The 22,309-nt window shown below is 41.5% G+C and overlaps 1 protein-coding gene across 1 annotated transcript in view; it reads left to right on the forward strand.

Annotated features, from left to right (window-relative positions):
* Positions 1–22,095, forward strand: part of LOC144271430 (ectonucleotide pyrophosphatase/phosphodiesterase family member 7-like) — a 40,467-nt gene extending 18,372 nt beyond the window's left edge. Inside the window, exons 2-5 of the mRNA XM_077828782.1 lie at positions 3,660–3,805; positions 17,488–18,114; positions 20,953–21,290; positions 21,978–22,095. Of these exons, the coding sequence (XP_077684908.1) occupies positions 3,660–3,805; positions 17,488–18,114; positions 20,953–21,290; positions 21,978–22,095 (1,229 nt within the window). The remainder of the gene's footprint in view (positions 1–3,659; positions 3,806–17,487; positions 18,115–20,952; positions 21,291–21,977) is intronic.
* The last annotated feature ends 214 nt before the right edge of the window (positions 22,096–22,309 follow it).

Below are 22,309 nucleotides of genomic sequence, written 5' to 3' on the forward strand. Positions count from 1 at the left end.
GATGATCTGAATGGCCATAGAATCTCTGAATCTTTTGCAAAGGTCTCACATCTTTCAAAGGGGCTGGAATATATTTAAATTTGGAAACATGAATATTTAAATATGTTTAGAGCAAACAGCCTTGTCACAATTTCCCTAACTGTAAATACTCATTAGCATTTTCCATTAGCATTTCGGTTTGACGGGCAATTAGGGTGACAGCCAAACTTGAGCACCTGAGTTCATGAATCTTCTTGGTGTTTTATAAATACTCCACAGCATGACAAAGAAGCCACCTTCACCAAATCTGCTTTACTTGCTACACCATGAAAGGAACTGGGTGTTCAAAGAACTGGGTGTTCATGAAAGGTTATGAGCCAAATTCTGCCCTGATTTACAACCACTGAAGTTAAGTGGAGTGATTTAGGGCAGAATGTACCCCTACGAGTCCATTAATTCAGTAGTTTGGACACAAAGCTTCCTTTGACCGTACATGTGCCCTTATTCACTGAGACAGTATTAACTTTTTGTTGCAACAAAAAGTTGAGAGGAATAAAATGTTCATCCTCCATAACGTGTCCCATTATTAAAGGCCTCTGCTCTCCAGTTTAACATTGATCCCCAGCCATGGGGTCCTTTGGAACTCCTCAGTGGTAGTGGATAACCATGGCAGCAAAAAAGATGTCCTCTTCCGTCTACGAAGAGCCCAAAGGTTGTGCTCCATCCTCTCAGGCACAGACCTGGCCACAGTGATTCATCCTCCTCCAGACTTGCATTTTGGTACCCATAGGAATGAAAACAAGCCTCTGAGAAAAGCTCTAACTGGCAGAAAACCCATTAGCAGCCTATCTGGTTTGCTACAAAGATCTCCACAGGATGCTGGTGCACTGATCACTGCACTGGCTCCCCATGGAGAGAGTCCAGTTCAAGTCTTTGTCCTGATAGTCAAAGCCATCCATGAGACTGGCCCTAGTGAACTGGAAAAATCTTCTCTCTGTCCACAACCATGATCTCCCACAACAGCTATTGGAACTGTGAAACTATTGACTGAAAGGGGATTGCAGGGTTTGGGACTTTCACAGGAGCTGGTCTAGACAATGGAACTCCTTGACACTAGAGATAAGAACTGGTCACAGGCATATAACCACTTCCAGAAGCAGGGGCCTTTGCCAGCAGAGTACTGAAACAGGTGCATCGAGCTTGTCAAAAAATGCCTATTATTTTTCATAAGACGTTTCCAAAAATATTTGTTTTATTAAAAATATTTAGTTTTCTAAAACAATTTGATAAACAATATATCAGTTTTCAGTAAAAAAATTGGTTTAAAAAATTGTTTTTTAACTGAAGACTGAATAACTTCTTTGGAGGGGGGGGTCGGGGTAGGTTTGTTTTGTGCAGTTTGTTTAGCAAGAAACTAGAAAAGTTTGGCCAAAATGGACATTTTCTATTAATCAAATTCAGCATCAAAGTGACCCAAAACAAAACATTTTGCCGACAAAACTTTTATATTGGGAGATGTCAATTAATTGCAGCTGTTCAAAAGGAAGAGTTAGATTTGATTAATATTCCTGTTCGAAACATTTTTGAATAAAGTTTCAAAACTGTCAAAACATCCCATTCTGACTTTTTAGAACTTACATTTTTCAATTCAGAATGACTTTTCTAAGCTTGTTAATTTACACTAAAAAGAAAGATTTAAGTGTCAAAATCAAAACAAACATATCAAATATTATTGAAACACATTCTCTCAATTGACTTGACCTGAAGGGAAAACAGAAAACCAAAACAGATTCTCAGTTCACAAAAATTTTCAAGATTAACATTTTATCCCATTTTGGGATGGGAAAATTTTCAAATCTTAAAAACCTCACAGGCCAGGAAAACTGGTTCACGCCTACTTTAATAATATGTAACTAGAAATCCTGGTGAATTGCATAAAATCATCTAGTCCTGTGCAATGCCAGGTTAACTGCACTTCTCCATACACTCAGAGTGGCAAGGCAAAGCATGAAGAGTAGCTATTTGGAACAGAGTGAATTATGCATTTGCTTGTGCTTTCCTCACAGTCTGTGTTGCCAGCAGAGCTTGTCACGTGAAACAGGCTCATGAATCTAGCCACTGATGTTCATTCATCTGTAACCAGGATTAAATGGAAGTCATATGATGATCAGCTCTCTTACTCTGTTTATCAACATGATAAATCCTATAAAAATGTATTGAAGAGTAGAGTTTGTCACAAGGACATAGCTCACAATAAAAGGGAGCCATGTAGCTGCATCAGCCCAGGAGCATACCAGGGATTTGGGGCTCAGGGGGCTACAGGTCTCTCTTGCTCTTCAGAGAGAGGTGGGTGGGGGAGGTGTGTAGCAAGGTACTGCTGTCCTATATGAGCAGTAAATTACTAACACTCCACCCCCTACCACATTGACTCAGCAATGCTGCCCAGCAAGCAAGGGATGGACCCAAGACTCTATCCATTCCTTGACCCACCCGCCTCTTCTGCAAAGGGAGTAAATGGCCTGTAAGCCCTCCTGCTCCACCCATCCCCTCACACGTATCCATCTGGACTCAGTATCCGGGCAGTCCCTGAAAAGTGTAACTGGGGGTTCACATCTTACTCCCATATGTGGATGTGTAGTCCAAATCATACGCTCTCCCCAGGGAACGAGGAGTGCTCTCCAGGCCCAAAGCATTTATTCAGAGAGCTCAGCACTTCCTCTTATCTAGCACAATTCAAACTCCAAGGAAAAGGGATTTGTATCCCAATGGGAGTTTATAAAAGGAAGAACACAATTCAATTTGGTTTGAGTCACCAAAGGTTTGATTTCTAATATTCCCATCACAGCATCAGAACCTCTGATGGAGGATTTCCGTTTGTTAATATGCATCATTACTACTTCTTGAGGACACATGGAGCATCATAGTAGGGCCAGCAAAATAATGAAAAAGCATGACAAATCCAGCACTATTACTTGAGATACAGAATTTTACCAGCTACTGAGCTGATCAAATAATGTAAAACAGTTATTCATGAAATCGTTTATTTGATGAAGAATTAATATGTGAAAAAAGGACCAGATTTTACTCACTCTTTCTTCCTTACCCAGCTCATCAGATCTAGGCAGGTTAACACGGATACATCAAACCACCAAACATCTAGATCCCCCTCTGACATCCCATTCACCAACCCCTTCAGTGAGAATGAAAAGGGCTGCAGATGGGCTTTTAACAAAACTGTGGTAAAAATAAAATTAGTAAAACAATAGAATTATTAAAATACAGTGCGATAGTCTTGCCTTAACTAGCTATAATTCTTTAGGCCACATCCTGCTTTATTTACATCAATGGGCAGTTCTTCCATGAAATTCAATATAATGAAGATTTGACCCTTTGGAAATTCAAGCCATTCATTTCTAGCTTCATCTTTGTGATTTTTGTGATTTTTTGCAATAGTGGTAAACCATTCTGTTCCAGGGAGGTCTACCCATGCCCTCTCTTTTCCTTATACTTCTTCCCAGTTAGCTGGAACAGTTGAAGCCATTTATCTGGAAAGAGCTTGTTCAATGACTGCAGTGTGTTTCCACGATCTGCAACATCGCACCTATGCGACATCCTTATTTATTTCCTTTCAGAGACATTCTCCATGTTTATCTCTTCTCTCATCCTCTTTTGCATGCCAGGTCGCTGGATTGAAGATCATGGAGTGATTCACAATCTGATGTTTAACCCAGAGACCCTGAGGAAGTATTCTCATAAGGCAACCCAAAACAAGACAGAGTGGTGGGACAATGGGGTATTGCCATTATGGATCACAGCTCAGAACCAGGTACCATAGAAAGTCTTGACGCTATGTAATGATACCTGCGCTTAGGTTTGCATTTTAGTAACTTAATCCCTTTGCTTGAATGGAACATGTACAGTACTACATCAAGCAACACTGAAGCTATGTTTGCTAAGCAGTGGCTAGATCAGTGACTTATTTCACACATCACGGCTAAGTACTGGTGGCATATCCAAAGAAATCTATATGGCCAGCGAAGTCATTGGGAGTTCTTCCATTGACTTCACTGGGGTTTGAATCAGGCTCAACATCCTCATAGGATACAAAACCAAAAGGACAAAGGAACATTACAATGTACATGTAGCCTTTGCCCTTGCAAAAGCCGTATTTGCATATGCAAACAGGATAACAGCCTGCTTATCTATTGGTGTATGGAATTACCAGCTAATAGGTACTTGTGTTTGCAACAGTGAGTTTGTACAGCATAGTGCACCACATGCATTTTGACAGGCACTTGTTTTGTGCTAGGCTTTAATAATATGGCCCTAAAGATCTTTATCTTACACTGGGGGTGCATATTATAGGATTTTGGGCTGTAGTTCCTCTGGTGTTTGCAATTTGTGTCTGATTCCTTGGGTTTGATTGCCAATTACACTTCCGTATTTGTTCCTCTCCACCCCCATCACTCATAATCTGAGCTTTTTTTTGTGCCCTCCCTTTCCTCTGAGTTTATAAGTGATTGTTCAGCAAGCTCATGTAATGAAGAACACGACAGACATCTGAATTGATGACTCACTCATCTGGCAGACAAATGTTAAATTGATGCATCCAGTTCTTAACTCCACAGTTACCCTATAGCAGACTGCAAGCATTCTTCCACAAACCAAAGCACTCTGGCTTACAGTTACAGCCACCTGATTGCTGCAGGCCAACTCACTCAACATTAGAACTCCATTCATCAAAATTTTACTTGCATGGGCCGCCTGGAACATGGTCTTGGACAGAATTCACCATCAAGAAATCCATTGCACTCCTTGGTCCATTATGGCAAGTTTTGTGGAGATTGATGAATTAACCTTTAGTGAAGCTAAAATGTTTTCTTTCTATCAAGGTGATTTTGCCAACATTCTTTCACAATGCAGGATATTTGGTATGCTTTCGGTGGAGGTAATCAGAGCAATGGTTGAATCACCTAACCGCCTTTTGTGAAAGAGTCCCATTGGGGCACCAATTCACAAATGCCACAAGATCCCTCAGCATAGCCTAACCAAAAATGAGAGGTTTGGGGACTCCTGAACCAAGAAATTTATTCAGAAAAGGGATTCATCTTTTCAATAAATATACCAGGATTTAATGTGGCTAAACAGATTTCTGTTAAGTCCAGGCTTCTTGTCCTCACCTTCAAGGTCCTTTTCAACTCTAACACTGTTCACTCTTCTCTCTCCTCATTGCAGAGAGACTATGTGACGGCTTACAGTTAAAGCACATGCTTAAGTACTTTGGTGAATCAAGGCCTAAGAAGTATTCTTGATAGAAATGGTTGAGAATTAAGGCAAGTAGATTGCACTGATATTCAGTATGGGGGATCGGCAGGAATGCCAGTGACCTGGCATCCGTTGAGCCAAGAGATTGCCTCTCTCTATTTCTGATCATGAAGTAAGAATCACACTGGGTCACTCGGTCAGTCACAGAGCTGAAACTTTCTATGACCAGCTGTTAGATGTTGTCACTGTAGGGACTTCACTTTGGAGCCTGCTCCTTCCAGCATTCCTAGTGAGTTTCAATACACCGTGCATTGATTTGGCTGGTCTTTGTAAACTGTTCTTGTTGGTGTCAGGTTTAGTGGGAGCCTTGGGAAAGGGGGACCCAGTAAAATTTCTAAACAAATTAATGTCAAGCTCTGTTCTTCCACTCTTTATGAATGGTGCTGGATTGAAAGCAGGAGAGAATTAAATGGCTTAGAACCTTCCTTACTGAGAGAATACCTGTCAACCTCCCTGTCAGACAGCCTGGCTGCCCTGTACCACCCACTTCTGGCCACATGTAGCATGATCAGTGATCTCTGCCTCAGTTTTCTGCTCCCTCGCCCCCTTGTGGGTCTCCTCAGCTCTCTAAGACACTGGTCTGTGCTGGAGATTTGGCTTAGCTCTCCAGTCAAGTCACATACAAAACATAATCCCTTCCAGCAAGAGTCCAACTAAGAATTCACAACAAACAAAAAGCTTCCACTGCCCTTCAGGAGCTACTCTGGGCCCTGTTCCTAGCCACTTTTGAGAGTCTTTCTGGCTTTAGGATAGTGCACCAAGCACCCAAGCTCATTCCCTTGGAGTTCTGTCCTCAGCCCCTGCTGGGTTCTGTTCCTGGTGTCCTTCCTTGTTCTGGACACAGGACAAATTGCAAACAGGGCTTTCACAAGAGCCTACCCACTCCCTGAGGCTCCTCTCCAAACTGCTCTCACTCAGCCCTTTTATGAAGCCCAGGTGTCCATTAAGCTATCACCTGACCCCCTTAGCCCTTCCCCTTTGGGCTAGGAAGCAGCTAATTGATTATGGCACAGATGTGGATCCCCCCCACCCCCACCCAGTGCTCTTAAAGAGGCCAGTCACTCTGTGACACTCCCCCATACCATACTGTTTAGATTGAAGATCTACCTGGAGCCCTATTGGTCCTCTGTGGAATTCACTCCTCCTGCCTTGGGCTGAAATAGTCCGGATTGAATGGTTTTACGATTTAAGATGAAGTCCATCAGTTTTCCCCAAGAATTTGAGAAGTGGGGAGGATTGCAAGGATGACTAATTGTTGGAAGAAGAAGATGGTTTAAGTTTCAATTCGCCTGGCTTGGTGGTTGGGGTTTACAGAGGAGAGGATGGCCGAGGTTTAGTGTCAATGAAGTTTTGACATTGGTAGTTTAAAGTTTCATAGAGTTTAAGGGCCAAAAGAGATCAGATCATCTAGTCAGGTCTCCTGTATGTCACAGGTCATTAAGTTTCACCCACATACCCCTACAGGAAGACTTGAGTTAGATCAAAGCATTTCAGAACTAAGACGACTAATCAGGGATGCAACAAATAAGACTAAGGGGCCACCAGCACTCCAGGGCCCTCCAATGGCAGGGAATTATCAAGAGCTGCTAGAATGTGTGGACTGCACTTCTCAGTGTGTGTAAATGTAAATAAATACATACAAGTCTGCAGCATATATGTAAATTTGTTCTTCCAAGGTGACAGAGCCCGCCTCTCCTCCCAATCTGGTGGGATCCCCATTGGAGGTGGGAGGACGCAAAAGCAGAGGTGAAGTACAAACAACCTTTGGCCACTACCAGTCTTGGCTGACTTTAGACTTTTAACCTTGAGGCAAAAGATTTAATATGCCATTACTGATCCCCTTAGTCACCTAGTTCCCTGCTGAAGTCTGGTCTAATCAATGTCAGCAATGAACAAAATTTTCTAGTGATTAGAATCTGGGATTGGCAGTCAGTATTTCTGTGCTGCATTCTCTCCTCTCCACTGACACACTGGCTGACCTTGGGCAAATTTTGAATTGGGAGGAATGGGGGTGGGCAGGGAGGGTTTGAGCATCCAATAACGTGCTAGGTGGCATACAATAGCGTGATGAGAGATGGTCTCTGCCCAGAGACTGTACACAAGCTGAATGCAATAAGGCACAAGAGAGCAACACACACATACAGAGGTCATTTACACATCCTGTGCCTCAGTTTCCCAATTTGTAAATGGCATATGGTTAAGACTCATCTGTTCACAGGGATCTTTGGAATCTTATTTCATTAGTGTCCACAGAACAATTTGATGTTCCCAGATCAAAGTCCCTCATCCCTATTTTAGCCTAAGTTAGTGCCTAGATGAATACAAAGAACTTTTACAGGCCACTGTTGTTTTAAAATATTAAACCATCTGTGCATGTCTGGACTGTTGGTAATTAAATTAAATGTTGACAAATGTCAACTCATCGATATTAGGTTTTAGAGTAATAAACAAGATTTAAAAAATTAATAAAATCGATCCACTGTTAACAGACTTTAAAAGGGAAATTTGAGTAAAGATTTATTTCCCTGGAGGTATGTTGAAAAGGCTGAGGGGGGTGGGGGAAAAATCAATGGAATGGTAGAATGAGGATCTAGAGCATTGAACCATAATATTGAAGGAGGATGACTCTCTAGAATGCCCTTATATGGCCTTGCTTGAATGACATTACCTCTGATATTTCTGTTCTGATCATTCTGTTTCCCATGGGAAATGTAGCTTTTTTTTTTCCTCTTTAAACAAAGAAATTCACCCTTACACAGCAAGAGAGCTGATGCTAATTTGACACTAACGTGGAACAGTAATAAAGCCCAAACTGGTGTTCAAGGTTCAATTCAATGGATTTTGTACTGAAAACAGAGTGCAAAGGAAAGTGCAAAAGGAGCACAGAGTCCCAAACTCCTTATACTGGGGAAACAGACTACAAAAAGTCATCACGCTGTAAGCGCAAGCATTTTCAAGATTAATAAGCATAACAGTAATAGCTGTGATCATTGTAATAAACGAATGCAGCTGGAACAGAAAATAATGGTCCCAATAAAACCAACAATATTGTAAATTGATTGCTGCTAATAAAGTTGATTACGTTAATAAAATGGGGGAAAGAACAGTAAATACCCACTTGTTTGAACAGGATATTTTCATAGTGTTTTATTAAATTGTTAGTTGGAATTAGGGATGTGAGGAATTCCCCTAAAAGCATTTGGCCACATCATCATTTCAGCCTCTTAGGCTGCAGAGACTCGCATTCAAAACATTCACACAAGAAGTATATGAAGCCAGTTAGTCACATGATTATCATCCACTCTAAGGCAAGTTGGGAGGTAGTGAGATCTAGGACAGTGGTTCTCAACCAGTGGCTCAAGACCCCCACAGGTGTCACAAAAAGCAACCAGGTGGGTCATGAGGTGTTGAAATTGCATTACCATAAAAAGCAAAGAAAAATCTCACTCCCCTACTCCCTACATCCTTCTATCCTTCAAAGTCAGCTATTCTATGTCAGCTTCTAAAAACAAAAACACACAAATGAATTAGCATTGCAACATTGTTCAGTCGTACTTTTATTATAAATGTGAAGGGGGGAAGATTGTGAAAAATCTTTGATTTTGGATAAAAGGATGGACAAGCTGAGAAACACTGGCATGCTGGACAGAGAAGTAAATGGGAGTCAGGACACCTGAGTTCTATCCCCATCTCTGCTGTGACCAGGGGCAAGTTACTTCCTCTCTCTGTGCTTCTATTTCCCCTCCCACCCTTTTCTCCTGTCATATCTTTTTAGACTGTGAGCTCTTTAGGCAGAGACTGTCTCTTTGTGTGGGTATACAGTGCCCAGCACAGTGGGGTCACCCATCTCAGGGCCTTTAAACATGATTATAGAACAACAACTTCCAAATTCTTGAAGCCAGTATAAGCAACTTGAAGAAGAGCTGTGTGCATGACTGATTTTTTGGTTCCTGGCTGATCTGAAAAGACAAATAATTGGGAGGAAATTTGTTTTGGGCTGACCTAAAACAAGGATTTTTCAAATTTTGAGACAAATCAAAAAGTTGGGATGGGGGAGATCATTTAAGGTCAAGTGAAATATTTTGTTTCATTTTTGTTTGTGTTTTTTTTAAATAACATTTAAGTAAGTTTTGAAACAAATTTATTTTGAATTTTAAAAAAAAGTTTTCATTCTGTCAATGTCAAAACAAAACATTTTGATTGGTTTAAAATTTGGGTGGGGAGGAGAGTGAAATAAATTCACTGAATTTGTCACAAATTCGCAGAACATTATGGCCAACCCAAATCTGCATTTTTCAGTGAAAAGAAGTTTCAGCCAAAGTATTTTACCCATTGCTTCCTCAGTTGATTTTTCTGGTCCTAAACAGGACATACAGCCTCCTGGAATCTGGTTTTGGAGCTGGTACTGTATTGATCATACTTTCTGCTATTATTTCTGTAATATTCTTTCATTAACGATATTACAAACTAGGATGTGTCTTCTGCCTTCTCTGGTGTTTCCCGTCGTAACATTAACTTTGAAGTTATTTTTGACCTTTCGATAATCCTAAATGATGTAGAAAAGAATGTCACCAGAAACAATTTTTTTTCAGATTTATGAGCCTCAGGCGAATAATCTATAATTAAAGTCAATGGAGAAAAAAAGTAAGTGCTAGTTTGAAAGTCATTTAATTAAATCAAAATACTATAAATTATTTACAGGGGTAGATTTCCCCCCCTAACTTCTGTGTAGGAGAAGGAAAGAGAATCTACAACAGCCCTGAGAGATAAATGACTCCTCATTGCGGCCTCTTTCATACCACCTACCCTCAAAATCTCAATGTTTTGACCACAGAAACTCAGTCACTGGGCATGTTAAGTAACCTGTTCAAGGTCACAGTGACAGAGCCCAGGAGTCCTGATTGCCAGCTCCTGCTCTAACTGCTAAACAGTCTTCTATGCTTGGGAACAGTAACTAAACCTGGCTCTCCATCCTCATAGTGGAGAATCCCAGGTGACCCCTTTTTATTAACATTTTATTCCTCAGTCCATACTCCCTCTTTCTCTGTCTCTGACATGGTTCAATCAAACTGGTGTCAAGGGGGCTGATTTTGGAGGCTAGTTAAGCTAGTCTGGTGGGAGCTTAGTGGTAGTTCTGTGTACTGTCATATGCTGCCAGACAGGCACAGATTCAGTTCTCAAAGCCTGTGACTAACAGAGAAAGTGCCTGTATGTTGTTTTTAGGAATATCGTGTTTAACTTGGTTTTTCCCCTATTCAAATTTGCATTGTTGCCTGGCCAAATGCATAGAATTCAATCAAAGGAGGCTGTAAAGGGGAGTTGTTAAGGAATCCAGGAAAGGTAAAACAATGGCAGCCTCTCAGGTACCTGCTTCAAAAGAGTTTAAAATGGCTGGGCCATCAATTGGGGGCGGGGGGGGAGAACCATCCAAAATAGGAGGTTTTTCTCTTACCAGCCTCGGGCTGAAATCAAAAGAACCTGAGGGGTTAAAAGGGTGCCCTTGGCTGAAGGGAAAGGGAAAGGTGGTCAGCTCAGCTGGAAGCCTAGAAGGACACAGAGTCAGCATGCAAGAGAGGTTAACTTGAGAGCCAGGCTCTGCAGCAAGCAAGCTGTAACTCAGTGCCCAGAGAGAACAGGGGACACCCAGATTAAGTTATGCCTACCTAGGGGAATGCAAAGCATTGGTAAGACAGTATGCAGATAGGTCTTTGTTAGCTTTAAATCTACTTCACCAAGCTCTTTATGTTGAGGCAGCCAGGAGCTCTTCCTCACTGCCCTGGTCCCTACTGGCAATGAGCTGTCCATGGTGCTGCAGTTCCTTTTGGCCAGCCAGGAGCACCATATGCACTCCTCTGGCTCCAGCAAGGAGCTGCCTGTCTCCAGCTCTACATCTCCTTTTTATATGGCCCTCCTGGGTCCTGATTGGCTGCTCCCTGTAGCCTCTCTGGTTGGCTAGCCCTTTGCAGCCTCTCTAGGCCACTTGGAGGACTTAGCTGCACTGTTCCTTTTCTGGGATGGGTGTGGCAGGACCATGAGGCCTCCTGCAGGAGGCCTATGGTCCTACTCACAGATCCAAACTCAGGTACATCCATAGAACTGCAGCTACTCCACAGGAGTGTAAATGAGAAAAATTTGATCTGCGATCATTTTCTTTCAGTTGTGCCACTACCAGTCCTGTCTCCAGTTTGCTATAAGCCCTCTGCCTTTCTCCCCACTGCTAAAAAGACTAAGTGGGGATAAGGTTATAAAGCAATGATCCCACAGAAAACCAATACCCTATTATAGCAGTTCTGTAAGGTTCTGTACATCACAAAATTTTACATTTCCTCATGGGCTTAATAGACATTTTCTAATTCATATGGTCTCTGATACTAGAAGTCTCTTTAAAATAACAGACAAGATCCAAAGGCTGAAAAGCTTAGATCAGCAAATTTCAAAATGGGACTAAAATGTACATTTTTCCACAATGAAGGTAATTGGAGCAGTTTACCAAGGGATACAGTGGATTATCCATCATTTGAAGTCTTCTCGTATGATCTTTTTCTCAAAGATATTCTCTAACTTAACCACAAAAGGATGGACTCGGTTCAGGAATCACTGGGTAAAATTCTATTGCCTGTGTAGGTGCAGGAGATCAGACTAACTGATCACGGTCTTCTGACCATAAAATCCTTTCCCCTGACTTCAATGCACTTTGGATCAGGCCTGAAAAGATCAAACCCACTTACCAGATGAGTGGCAGGCCATTGGCAAACATTCAGGGAACTGTTCCTCCTCTTCCAATAGCAGAAAGAATGTTCTGTCATAGCTCAACAATTTAGACATGCTGTTCCTCCTGCCCAGTGAGAATTAACTTCATAGGTGGCTTATGATGTGCTAGTCTAATCCAAAATAGCCTACAGGTAAGCCAGAGATATGGATTAAGGCAGTAATGCAATGGCCCACAGGTGTTGAGCTGTAAAGACAATAGCTTAGCCAAACTGAGCCTTGGTCTACATGACAAACTTATGGTGCTATAACTACATTGCTTATGGGTGTGGAAAATCCACACCCCTGAACAACACAGTTATACTAACTTAACTCCTGGTGTATACAGCGCTATGTCAATGGGATGGCTTCTCCCATCGACATAGTTGGAGCCCCTCGGAGAGGTAGAGTACTTACGCCAACAGGAGAAGCTCTCCCGTTGGCATCGGTAACATCTTCAGTATGCACTACAGTGACACAGTAAGTGTAGACAAGCCCTAACTAAGGCATAGGCCCCCAAAAGCCTTAGCATATTCAGCTAACCAGGAGTAACCCTAGATCTTAAGGTATCACTGGTTAGCTGCTTATGCAAAGGCTTTTTGGGGCTTATACCTTCATTAGTGTGGTTAAGATATTGTCTTTACAGGCTCGATACATGTAAGCCTTTGTATTACTACCTTAATCCATACCTATGATTTATGTACCTGTACCTATAGGCTACACCTCAAAAATGAGGGATTAACACTGCATTTAATAGAAAAACACTTTAAAATAGACATGTTTCTTTCTTTAAAAGAACTTAATTTCAGCAGCTTTCCAGGATGTTAATTATATCAGAATATCGCATTATGAACATGCTCAATGGAATAAGTACAAGGTCTTGTGTGACTTCTCTCCAGTATAATCTGAGAGTTTGTACAAGACTGTGAATCAGAGAGTGGCAGAAACAAAAGCCTATTTCACATTTTGGGTCAGGGTTCTTTAAAATCAACTAGGGAATTACCAGGCCAATGGTGACCTCCAAGCAAGTAATAAAATCTGAAGCACAGTGAAATGTGTCAGATAAATTGCAGGGATCAAAGGTCTTTATTTACATAACAATGAAAATGTACTTCATGTGCCGTGTGTAAAAATGAAATCTGAGCCCTCTGGCAGTGCAATTTTGATAAAATTCTTATTTAATATGTGCTGCTTGCTTTTTGTTCCCTCTTCAGTTGATATTTTCTGCATAATTAAAGCCATATTTTCCACCTCTTCTCATCCCCTGATTTTTGGGGCTTAGAAATATCACGGCTAATCTCAATTTTCATAACGAACCAGTGAGCCTGATTTTCTAGTGTGTAGCTCCATTTTACGTTTCTATATCACTAGTGATTTCAAGAAGTTACACAGGTAACAACTGGAGTAACTACATGAAGAATATGGGGGCAGTACGTTTCTGGCCCTTTTACTTACAAAGAAGAGTACCTTGGGATGGTAAACTAATTGCAAGGGATACAAATTTTTGACTATGACTTTTCCAGAAGCCATAGTTCCTTACAACTCTCTTCCCTAACTGTGGCCAATGACAGACTTTTCAGTGTGTGAAACATATGACCCCAAGGTCTCTTGAATTCTGCTTGAGCCACAAACCAATTCAAAAAAGAAGCCAGGGATGCCGCAAGCTGCTTCCAGCCAGTTGCCTGCAGCTGAGCAGGCTTCCCTGCTGAGAAGCCATTGTGACCCCTGGCTATGTGGTAAACTGCATGGAACTAGAAGGAAGGAGCACAGGTTGCAGAAGAAGAGTTTGGAAGAGGTACAAGGAAGTCAGTCTGTGTGCACATGGCTAGAATGGAAGCTGCAGTTGCAGCAGCTCTTTAAATAGTTCTGTTAATAAAGAGCCAGTTTAGTTTTACAAGTGTAGAGTCTTTCATGTTATTATCCAGCATGCAGTACATGAAACAGGCTAAAAGGAGGAGTAGCTCACTAGCTTGTGAGACAGCATGGGCCAGTGGACTTAGACTAATTGAAAGGCAAGAGACTCACGTGCATTTTAATCCTAGTTCTTGGTCATGATCTTGACATTTAATGTCTCTGCCTGGTGTGTAAATTTGAGATAATACCATGTATTGATCAACTGCTCATGTGATTAATTAGTTACGCTCTGTAAAGCATTTTTAAAGTGCTGAAACTCACTATAATGCACACAGAACCCATCAGTGAGTGGGACCCTAATAGCTCTGAGGCCTCCAGCTTATTTGGACAATAGCCCAATGGATAATAAATGAAATGCTGACAATGTGCTGATCCCAGCACAAGAGGTTGGCCCCCACTTCTCTTCCAGCAACAGGCAGGTGGTGACCTGAAGGTTTCCCTACCCCCACCCCACCACTTCCCATGTGCCACGCATCTGCCTCTCCACCTTCCAATCCCTCCTTAACACCCCCTTCTTTCACTTAGCCCTTCATTGCAGATCGCTGTTGACTCTGCTCCTGATCTTACCTCATTGAAGTCAATGTGACTCTTGCCAGTGATTTCAGTGGCATGAGTGGGTGTCACGGTTCCTTCCCCACTCTGAACTCTAGGGTACAGATGTGGGGACTTGCATGAAAACCTCCTAAGCTTACTTTTACCAGCTTAGGTTAAAACTTCCCCAAGGTACAAACTATTTTACCCTCTGCCCTTGGACTTCCACTGCCACCACCAAACTTTATCTGGGTTCCTGAGAAAACATTGTTTGGAAACGTCTTTCCACCCCAAAATCCTCCCAACCCTTGCACCCCATTTCCTGGGGAAGGTTTGGTAAAAATCCTCACCAATTTGCATAGGTGACCACAGACCCAAACCCTTGGATCTGAGAACAATGAAAAAGCATTCAGTTTTCTTACAAGAAGACTTTTAATAGAAGTAAAAAAGAATCACCTCTGTAAAATCAGGATGGTAAATACCTTACCGGGTAATTAGATTCAAAACATAGAGAATCCCTCTAGGCAAAACCTTAAGTTACAAAAAAGACACACAGACAGGAATATTCATTCTATTCAGCACAGCTATTTTCTCAGCCGTTTAAAGAAATCATAATCTAACGCATCTCTAGCTAGATTACTTACTAAATTCTAAGACTCCATTCCTGTTCTGTCCCCAGCAAAAGCATCACACAGACAGACACAGACCCTTTGTTTTTCTCCCTCCTCCCAGCTTTTGAAAGTATCTTGTCTCCTCATTGGTCATTTTGGTCAGGGGCCAGCGAGGTTACCTTTAGCTTCTTAACCCTTTACAGGTGAAAGGATTTTTCCTCTGGCCAGGGGGATTTTAAAGGTGATTACCCTTCCCTTTATATTTATGACAGTGGGAGTTTAAAGTCAGGGAGTTTTAGAGCAGGACTCACCCTTTACATTTGTATAATGCACCTCCTCAGATTAAATTGCATGCCCCTCAGGTGAGAGGCCATGTTTACTGGAGATAAGTAAACACTATGTACAGAAAGCACCTTCACCTCTCAGAACCCATCCCTGCTCACATGCCTTACCTTATAATCATTTAAATTTATCTCACACTGTAATTTAAACATAAAAAAGAAATCCAATGACATGAGCTAATCAGACAGTGGCCAAATATACCACACAATCCCTTTGCTTGTTTGTACTTCCCTTCCTCCTTCTTTTGTCTGTATTCTTCCCATTTATATTGTAAGCTCCTTGAGTGGGGGGAAACATGTCTTAGATGTCTATAAAGCAGAATGCCCACCAACAGCATCAATACAAATAATCCATGGTGCCATATAATAAACTTGAAAAGATTTGGAAAAATTGGTATGGTCACAAAAATTCAAAATTTTGTGGAGCAGAGTCACAGAAATGAACAGTCGGAATGAGTTGATCTTATCAATTTCTAACTAAATGCCTGCGGAAGGTGTTCAGAGTCCATTGGAAAGAGTTTCTTGCCACAGAAATTCTAAGTAGAACAAACCTACCTAAAGCATCCAATATGGTAAGATGATTATAGTGACCATATTTAAGACAGACTTTAAGAATGCCACCAACATGACTTCCATAGCAAGTGATAATATGGACACCATTTGGAAAAAGAAAAAAGTAGGTAACCTAGAGAAATATTATGCAGAATAGAGAGAGAAGTCAAATTCATCAACATGACACTCAAGCCTGAACAGACCAGCACAAGCCCCAGATAAGTGGCAAAAAACATGGACACGCTATGCCTTAAGGCTGTGGAAGGAGAAAGGAAGAATATATAATATGGTTTCAGACAGGCCACCAACCAAAGTTCATATTCACAGTGTTGTGTCTCTCATGTTATCCTGGGCTTTCCTTAAAGCCTCATCTTCTGGAATCATGTTATTTCATGATGATCTCTATTTTCATTAAAGATTCAATTTCTAGCCCTCAAAGTGGCAGAGGAAAGCTGGAAAACATGAATACCAATTGCTTCAGAACCACAAGACAAATGAAAAGAACCCAACATTACTTACGATTTTTATTAGTCCCATGATTTTGGAAGGCCTGACTCATGAATGCTGAATATTTGGGGTTGACCTTCCTGGATCCAGTTGTGTGACGCAGGCTTATTATAGAAGGGCAAACAGGTAATCCTGGATGTAAATCTCTCTGAACTTGGCATAAACGCCAAGATGGATCTGGATTCAGATCCAAAGTCAGCAGTTTAGGCCTTTTCCTAATTATAATTCTCAACTCCCAGTCTCACTCTGCCTGTGTCGATGTTCCTGCACAACCCAATCCAAATTCTCACTCTCCCTTTTTGTTTTGTTCTTCAATATTTCTAATTTCCTTGAATTGCATACACTAATATTCTACCATCCAGATGTGCACAGAATTCACTAAAGATGTATTTCATACCATAACATTTTTTCAGTCAATATGGCTCCAGCTGTACAGCCTGAAATCTTCCTCATTGCAGCATGACCTTCTTTCACAATGCACAGCCAACATGCTTCAATCCTTTTTTGGATGGGGTAACTCTGGATAAAGGGAGTGAGAGAGAAGGTAGTTGGTTTTCCATGTAACTACCTTTTCATAGGGAGTCTACCACCAACATGCCAATGGTATCTGTAGCAGTGATATTTTGGGGAGGATCTGGGGAGACAACTAGAGAGGAAGTAACGCTGAGAATGGATATATACATCCAATCTATCATCCCTTAAGGACTAAGATGAGACTGCAAGTTTATTTCACATATGCCAACAAATTATGTTAAAATGTTATTTTTAAGATATATGCTTTGTATTCATCCTAAGAGCTATGTTCATCAGCCTTTTCTTGAAATTTTATATGCTGATCATACACTACACTTAGCTCTCATGTTTTGAGATCTGTTTAATACATAGGTGTGGTACGCAGCTGTCAAAAGTAATTGACGTTATAGATTTTGCCCTGTTATTAATATAGTACAAATATCACCTTCCATTATTCAATTTTTCAGGGGAAAAAAACAGCCTCATTCCATTATCCTGGCGGTGGTGCCACTTACAAGGGGCAGGCGGTCGACAGAACTCTAGTAGAGTCATTTGATCATCCTGACAGCAATGAGACAGAGTGGAGAGAAAATATCGACATGGTTATGAGCTGGTTTACCAAAGAGAACTTTGATTTTGTCACACTCTACTATGGAGAACCCGATCAAGTGGGGCACAGAAAGGGCCCTGAAACAGAAGACAGGAAGATGATAATTCGACAGGTTGATAGGACCATTGGCTACCTTGTAGAAGCTATTGAGAAACATAGCCTGAAGGATAAGCTGAATGTCATCATTACATCTGATCACGGTATGACCACAGTAAAGAAGAAACCTGAAGTAGAGGAGATCTTACTGTCCAAATATATCAAATTCAGCAACTTGACCAAGTTTGACATACTGGACTATGGAGGCTTTGGGATGATAACCCCAAAACCAGGGAAAGAAGAGGAACTATATCAGGCACTTAAGAATGCTCATCCTCATCTAAAGGTGTATAAAAAAGAAGAGTTTCCTGAACACTTCCACTACGCGAAAAATGAACGTGTTTTACCAATCCTGGTTTATGGTGACCCTGGTTATAGTGTTAATGGGGTAAGTTCATTACTGAATCTAATACAACAATCAGGTTTCTTGGCAGCCATAGAGTAACCTTTAGAAGATTCCACAGACAAGTCACTTTACAGTATTTTTCCACAAGTTGTAATCGGTGTTGGTTTTGCTCCATAATAAATTAAGCAATTTCCAGTGCCGGTTGATAAAACATGTATTTTTACCACATCCTGAATAAGGACATATTAGCCTATGGTACTGATTGTAGCTTTTTGGGGCAGGGACTTCTTTTTTGTTAACACAGTGCTTAGTGCAATTGGCTGCTGATCCATGACTGGGATCCTAAAAGCAACTACTATAGAAATAAATATGTACATGCTATTTTACCCTGTTAATTGCAGGAAAATAGCAATTACACCAACAGAACATTTTCATTGCTACCAAGGGAGGAGAAAGATTTTCCATCTCTTGATGTCTTCCAGTCAATCAAGACTGGGTGCCTTTGTGGAAGACATGTGGGAGTAAAAACCCAAGTAATTGGGCTCAATACAGGAGTCACTGAGTTAAATACCCTGGTCTGTGTTGTACAGAGGTCAGACTAGATGATCAAATGGTCCCTTGAAATCTATGAAACTATGGAGCCCATATTAAAAAAAATAGACTTACGACCTTTCCGAGCGTGCCACCTGAGCTTTGCCATGAAGCCATAGGAGCCCCACACATTTTACTTAATGAATCTTTGAGTTTTATCAGGCTTTGAGGACTCTGGTTTGGAATTTGGAATAATTCACTTGCCTTAAAACCTCTGACCAATGGAACCTTATGGACAATCAAAACATTAAGCCATTTGGGGGATTTAAAGTGCCTGGTCTTTCAAGGTGCTCGCTTAGAGAAACAGAGTGAAAAGGGAGTCTGAAGGGTTTAAAAAAAAAACAAAAACCCACACAATTCCAAGATCCCACCATTGATTTCAGTGGGCTTCAGATCAGGCCATAAATGAGTTCCAGTAAAGTTTATATTCAGCCAACATTTTATTCTAGGAAGGCCAGTAAGAATGATATGTTCAGTTCATCTTTCCATCTTCATTTTAATAAGTTTTGGCATCTGAATGCCATGTCTTCTATCATACACCTCAAAGAGTAAGAAAGCTGAATCTCAAAATATAGGCAAGTGTAAGGATTCTGGTGCGACACTGTGTTCAGCTCTGGGCCCCAGATTACTAGTTGTGAGTAATTTGTTTCCATTGAACTTTGAAAAATCATCCTCAGAATTCTAGAAAGTAATATCCCCGCCCTGACTCTAGAAAACATACTAAGGGATCAGCTCTTCCCTGTTGCTAAACTGAGATTCCTTCAGTCGCTGTGCAAAAACACTGTGATTTTCTTCCCCACATGGATACCTCTATGCAAAGAGTATCCATTTGCCCATATTGATAGAAAGAGTATTTTTTCCCCTCTGTTAGGCTGATAGTTACATGACAGATCTGGGGGAGATAAAAAGCTATAGAGCTTGTCCTATAAATGGTAGGCAAACGCTCAGTAGTCTATACTATAACTTCCAGTTTTGTCCTCAGAAGTTTTGGTCAGCTTAATCTGAGCCAAAATAATGAGCCTGCAGCTACTTTATGGAGCAACAGGGATGTACAGTGGCCAGTGAGGCAGCTCCTAAGGTTTGCCAATTGCTCATTGTTCGAATTTAAATCAGATGGGAGATTTGGATTAGACTATTTAACATGGGTTGTTATCTTAGTGCAATTTACCAGAACCGTAATGCACAATAACATTTTTGGAGCAATACCTACTTTCTACAGTGGATCACTGCAAGTATTTTAACAATGCAAACCTTCTTTTCCTAAGATTTTTCTAGGAAGTCACCCTTTCTGCATGTCATGATAAATGGAATCAGGCTAAAGCTATAAATCCAGTAACAGAGTGCAAAGCTTTGGTGGAATCATACTCACACTGCTGTCATTTTTGGCAATTACATGTCCTGCATTATCACAATCCCCTAATATAAAAACAAGTTCGCTCATCTGGGGCTTTCCCAGGAGCCTCCAGCGAGAAGCAGAGCATTTTGTGTTGCTCCAGGAGCACTTCAGGAAGCAGATTGTGACTTTCAGAGTCACAATTTGCCTCCAAGTTCCCCAGCTGTGCAGATACTTCCCCTGCAGATGGCCTATACCCGCTACAGAATATTTTCCCCATTGTACCAGCATAGCTATGCAAGCCAGTGCATTGTGGGGGCAGGAGCAAAGGCTCTACCCACTCCCACAGCTGGGTAGAATCTACATAGCAGCCCCATCGAGACAGCTGTCCTTCCCATGACCTGGGTAACCAGCACAAGGGAGCATAAGGTGCTCCTTGCTTCCTTGCCCTGCTGCATAAATCAAGGCAAAATCTGGCCTCAGCATCCAGAGGGGAATCAGGTGTATTGACCATTGTCAGAGTTACGATGACATTTTGGCTCCATATTTTAACGAAACAAAAAGTGGATGTACTTTTGAGGTATTATCTGGAAAATCTAAACGAGACGCATGAGCTCAAATTGTCAAAGCTCAGTGTTACGCCAACCTAATGCATCAATTAGCAAACACCAAAGCATATTCTTGAATCTAATGCTTTTCTTCACACATTTCTTACTGAAATTGAGGGAGGTGGAAGACAATTCCCTTGCTGTTTCAGCTGGATACTGTATTTTCCTTCACTGCCTCATTTGTTTGTATTGGCGTGTGCTATTATACAGCAGTTGTATTTCACCCCAGAAGCATCTTCAGGTACGACTAGTGACTGGTGTATGAGAAGTTAAATTTGAGGGTGCCTTTGGGATGAAAGGCACTAGATAAAGCTAAACTTGATTGTTGGTTGTTTTTTTTCCCCCCAGAGGTTTATATTATATGTTAACAAAGGAGATCATGGATTTGACAATGAGGATATGGACATGAAGACAATATTCAGAGCTTTTGGTCCTGATTTCAAAGAGAATTACTTAGCTGAGCCCTTTGACAGTATCCACATTTATCCACTGATGTGCAAACTCCTGGGCATCAATCCACAGCCCAATAATGGATCTCTAGCAATTACACAGAAAATGCTCATTGATACCTCACAGCCAGAGTCAAACATCCTGCTTGCTGCTTTCATTTTAAGTGCCATAGCAGTGATGCTTGTGCTAATATTCATCACATCGGTGACTTACACTGCCATCCAGCGAAAGAAGAGGTAAGTAAAGTTTTCTTTAGGGCTTGGATAGTTACACCAGGGGAAAGCATTGGAAGGAGGGAGATGGGAATTACGGGTTTGGGGCTCAGATATTACAATGCTTGGGACCATGTATATACACAGACAAAAGGAGAAATAAATCTTGGGGCTGACACAGAGTCTAGGACCCTGAATAGGCCATTTAACTTTGCACTCAGCATTCCCATCAGTAAAAATGGTTACCAATAGCTACTATACAAGGTACTCAGTATAGTAATGGGCATCCCCATTTTACAAATGGCAAACAGGGGCAAAAACAAAAACCAAAAAAAAAAAAAAACCAGGTGACTTGCCCACGGTCACACAGGAAAGCTGTGGGTGGTGAAGCAAAGAATTGAATCCAGGTCTCCAAGTCTCAGGTCAGCACCCTGACCACTGGGCAATCCTTTACCCTCTAACAGTAGGGAAAGCCCTACAAGCCTACCCTGCGCCCTGAAAGTCTAGTCCGATGTCCCTGCCTTCCCCGCACATGAGCACCAGTAATAAAGAGGATGTCACGAACCTTTATTTATTCGGCCTCAGATGACTTTTAAGATGCATGTGTGAAAGGTGCTGCAGCAGTGCAGAGCGGCATTATTGACACGAGTGCTACACAGGCCCAGATCAGCCAGATGCTCTTGTGCCTGAAGCCCGTGCCTTAACTTGTAGCGTTGAGCTTCAGAACCAGGTGCCATGCAGTAGACCTGACTCTCCATCTCTTGCACCTTGTGGAGTCATTGACATTAGCGTGAAGCTGGTACGCAACGCTACTGTTCTGATTCAGTAGCATTTCATACCCACTTCACACAGTGGGAAATGGCTACACAAGGTGCAGGACAGTGGAGAATCAGGCTCTACTCTCTTGGGGCTTGTCAGCACAGTAGGGTAAGTCACTTCCCACCATCACAGAGTTCATTACCGAAGCACGCTAATGTTTTGTGTGCTAATTGATCCGTGTCGACCCTGCTGGTGCTATGTAATGTATTTGAAATAGCACCATG

This window comes from Eretmochelys imbricata, chromosome 10 (genome assembly GCF_965152235.1).
Source record: "Eretmochelys imbricata isolate rEreImb1 chromosome 10, rEreImb1.hap1, whole genome shotgun sequence".
NCBI lineage: Eukaryota > Metazoa > Chordata > Testudines > Cheloniidae > Eretmochelys > Eretmochelys imbricata.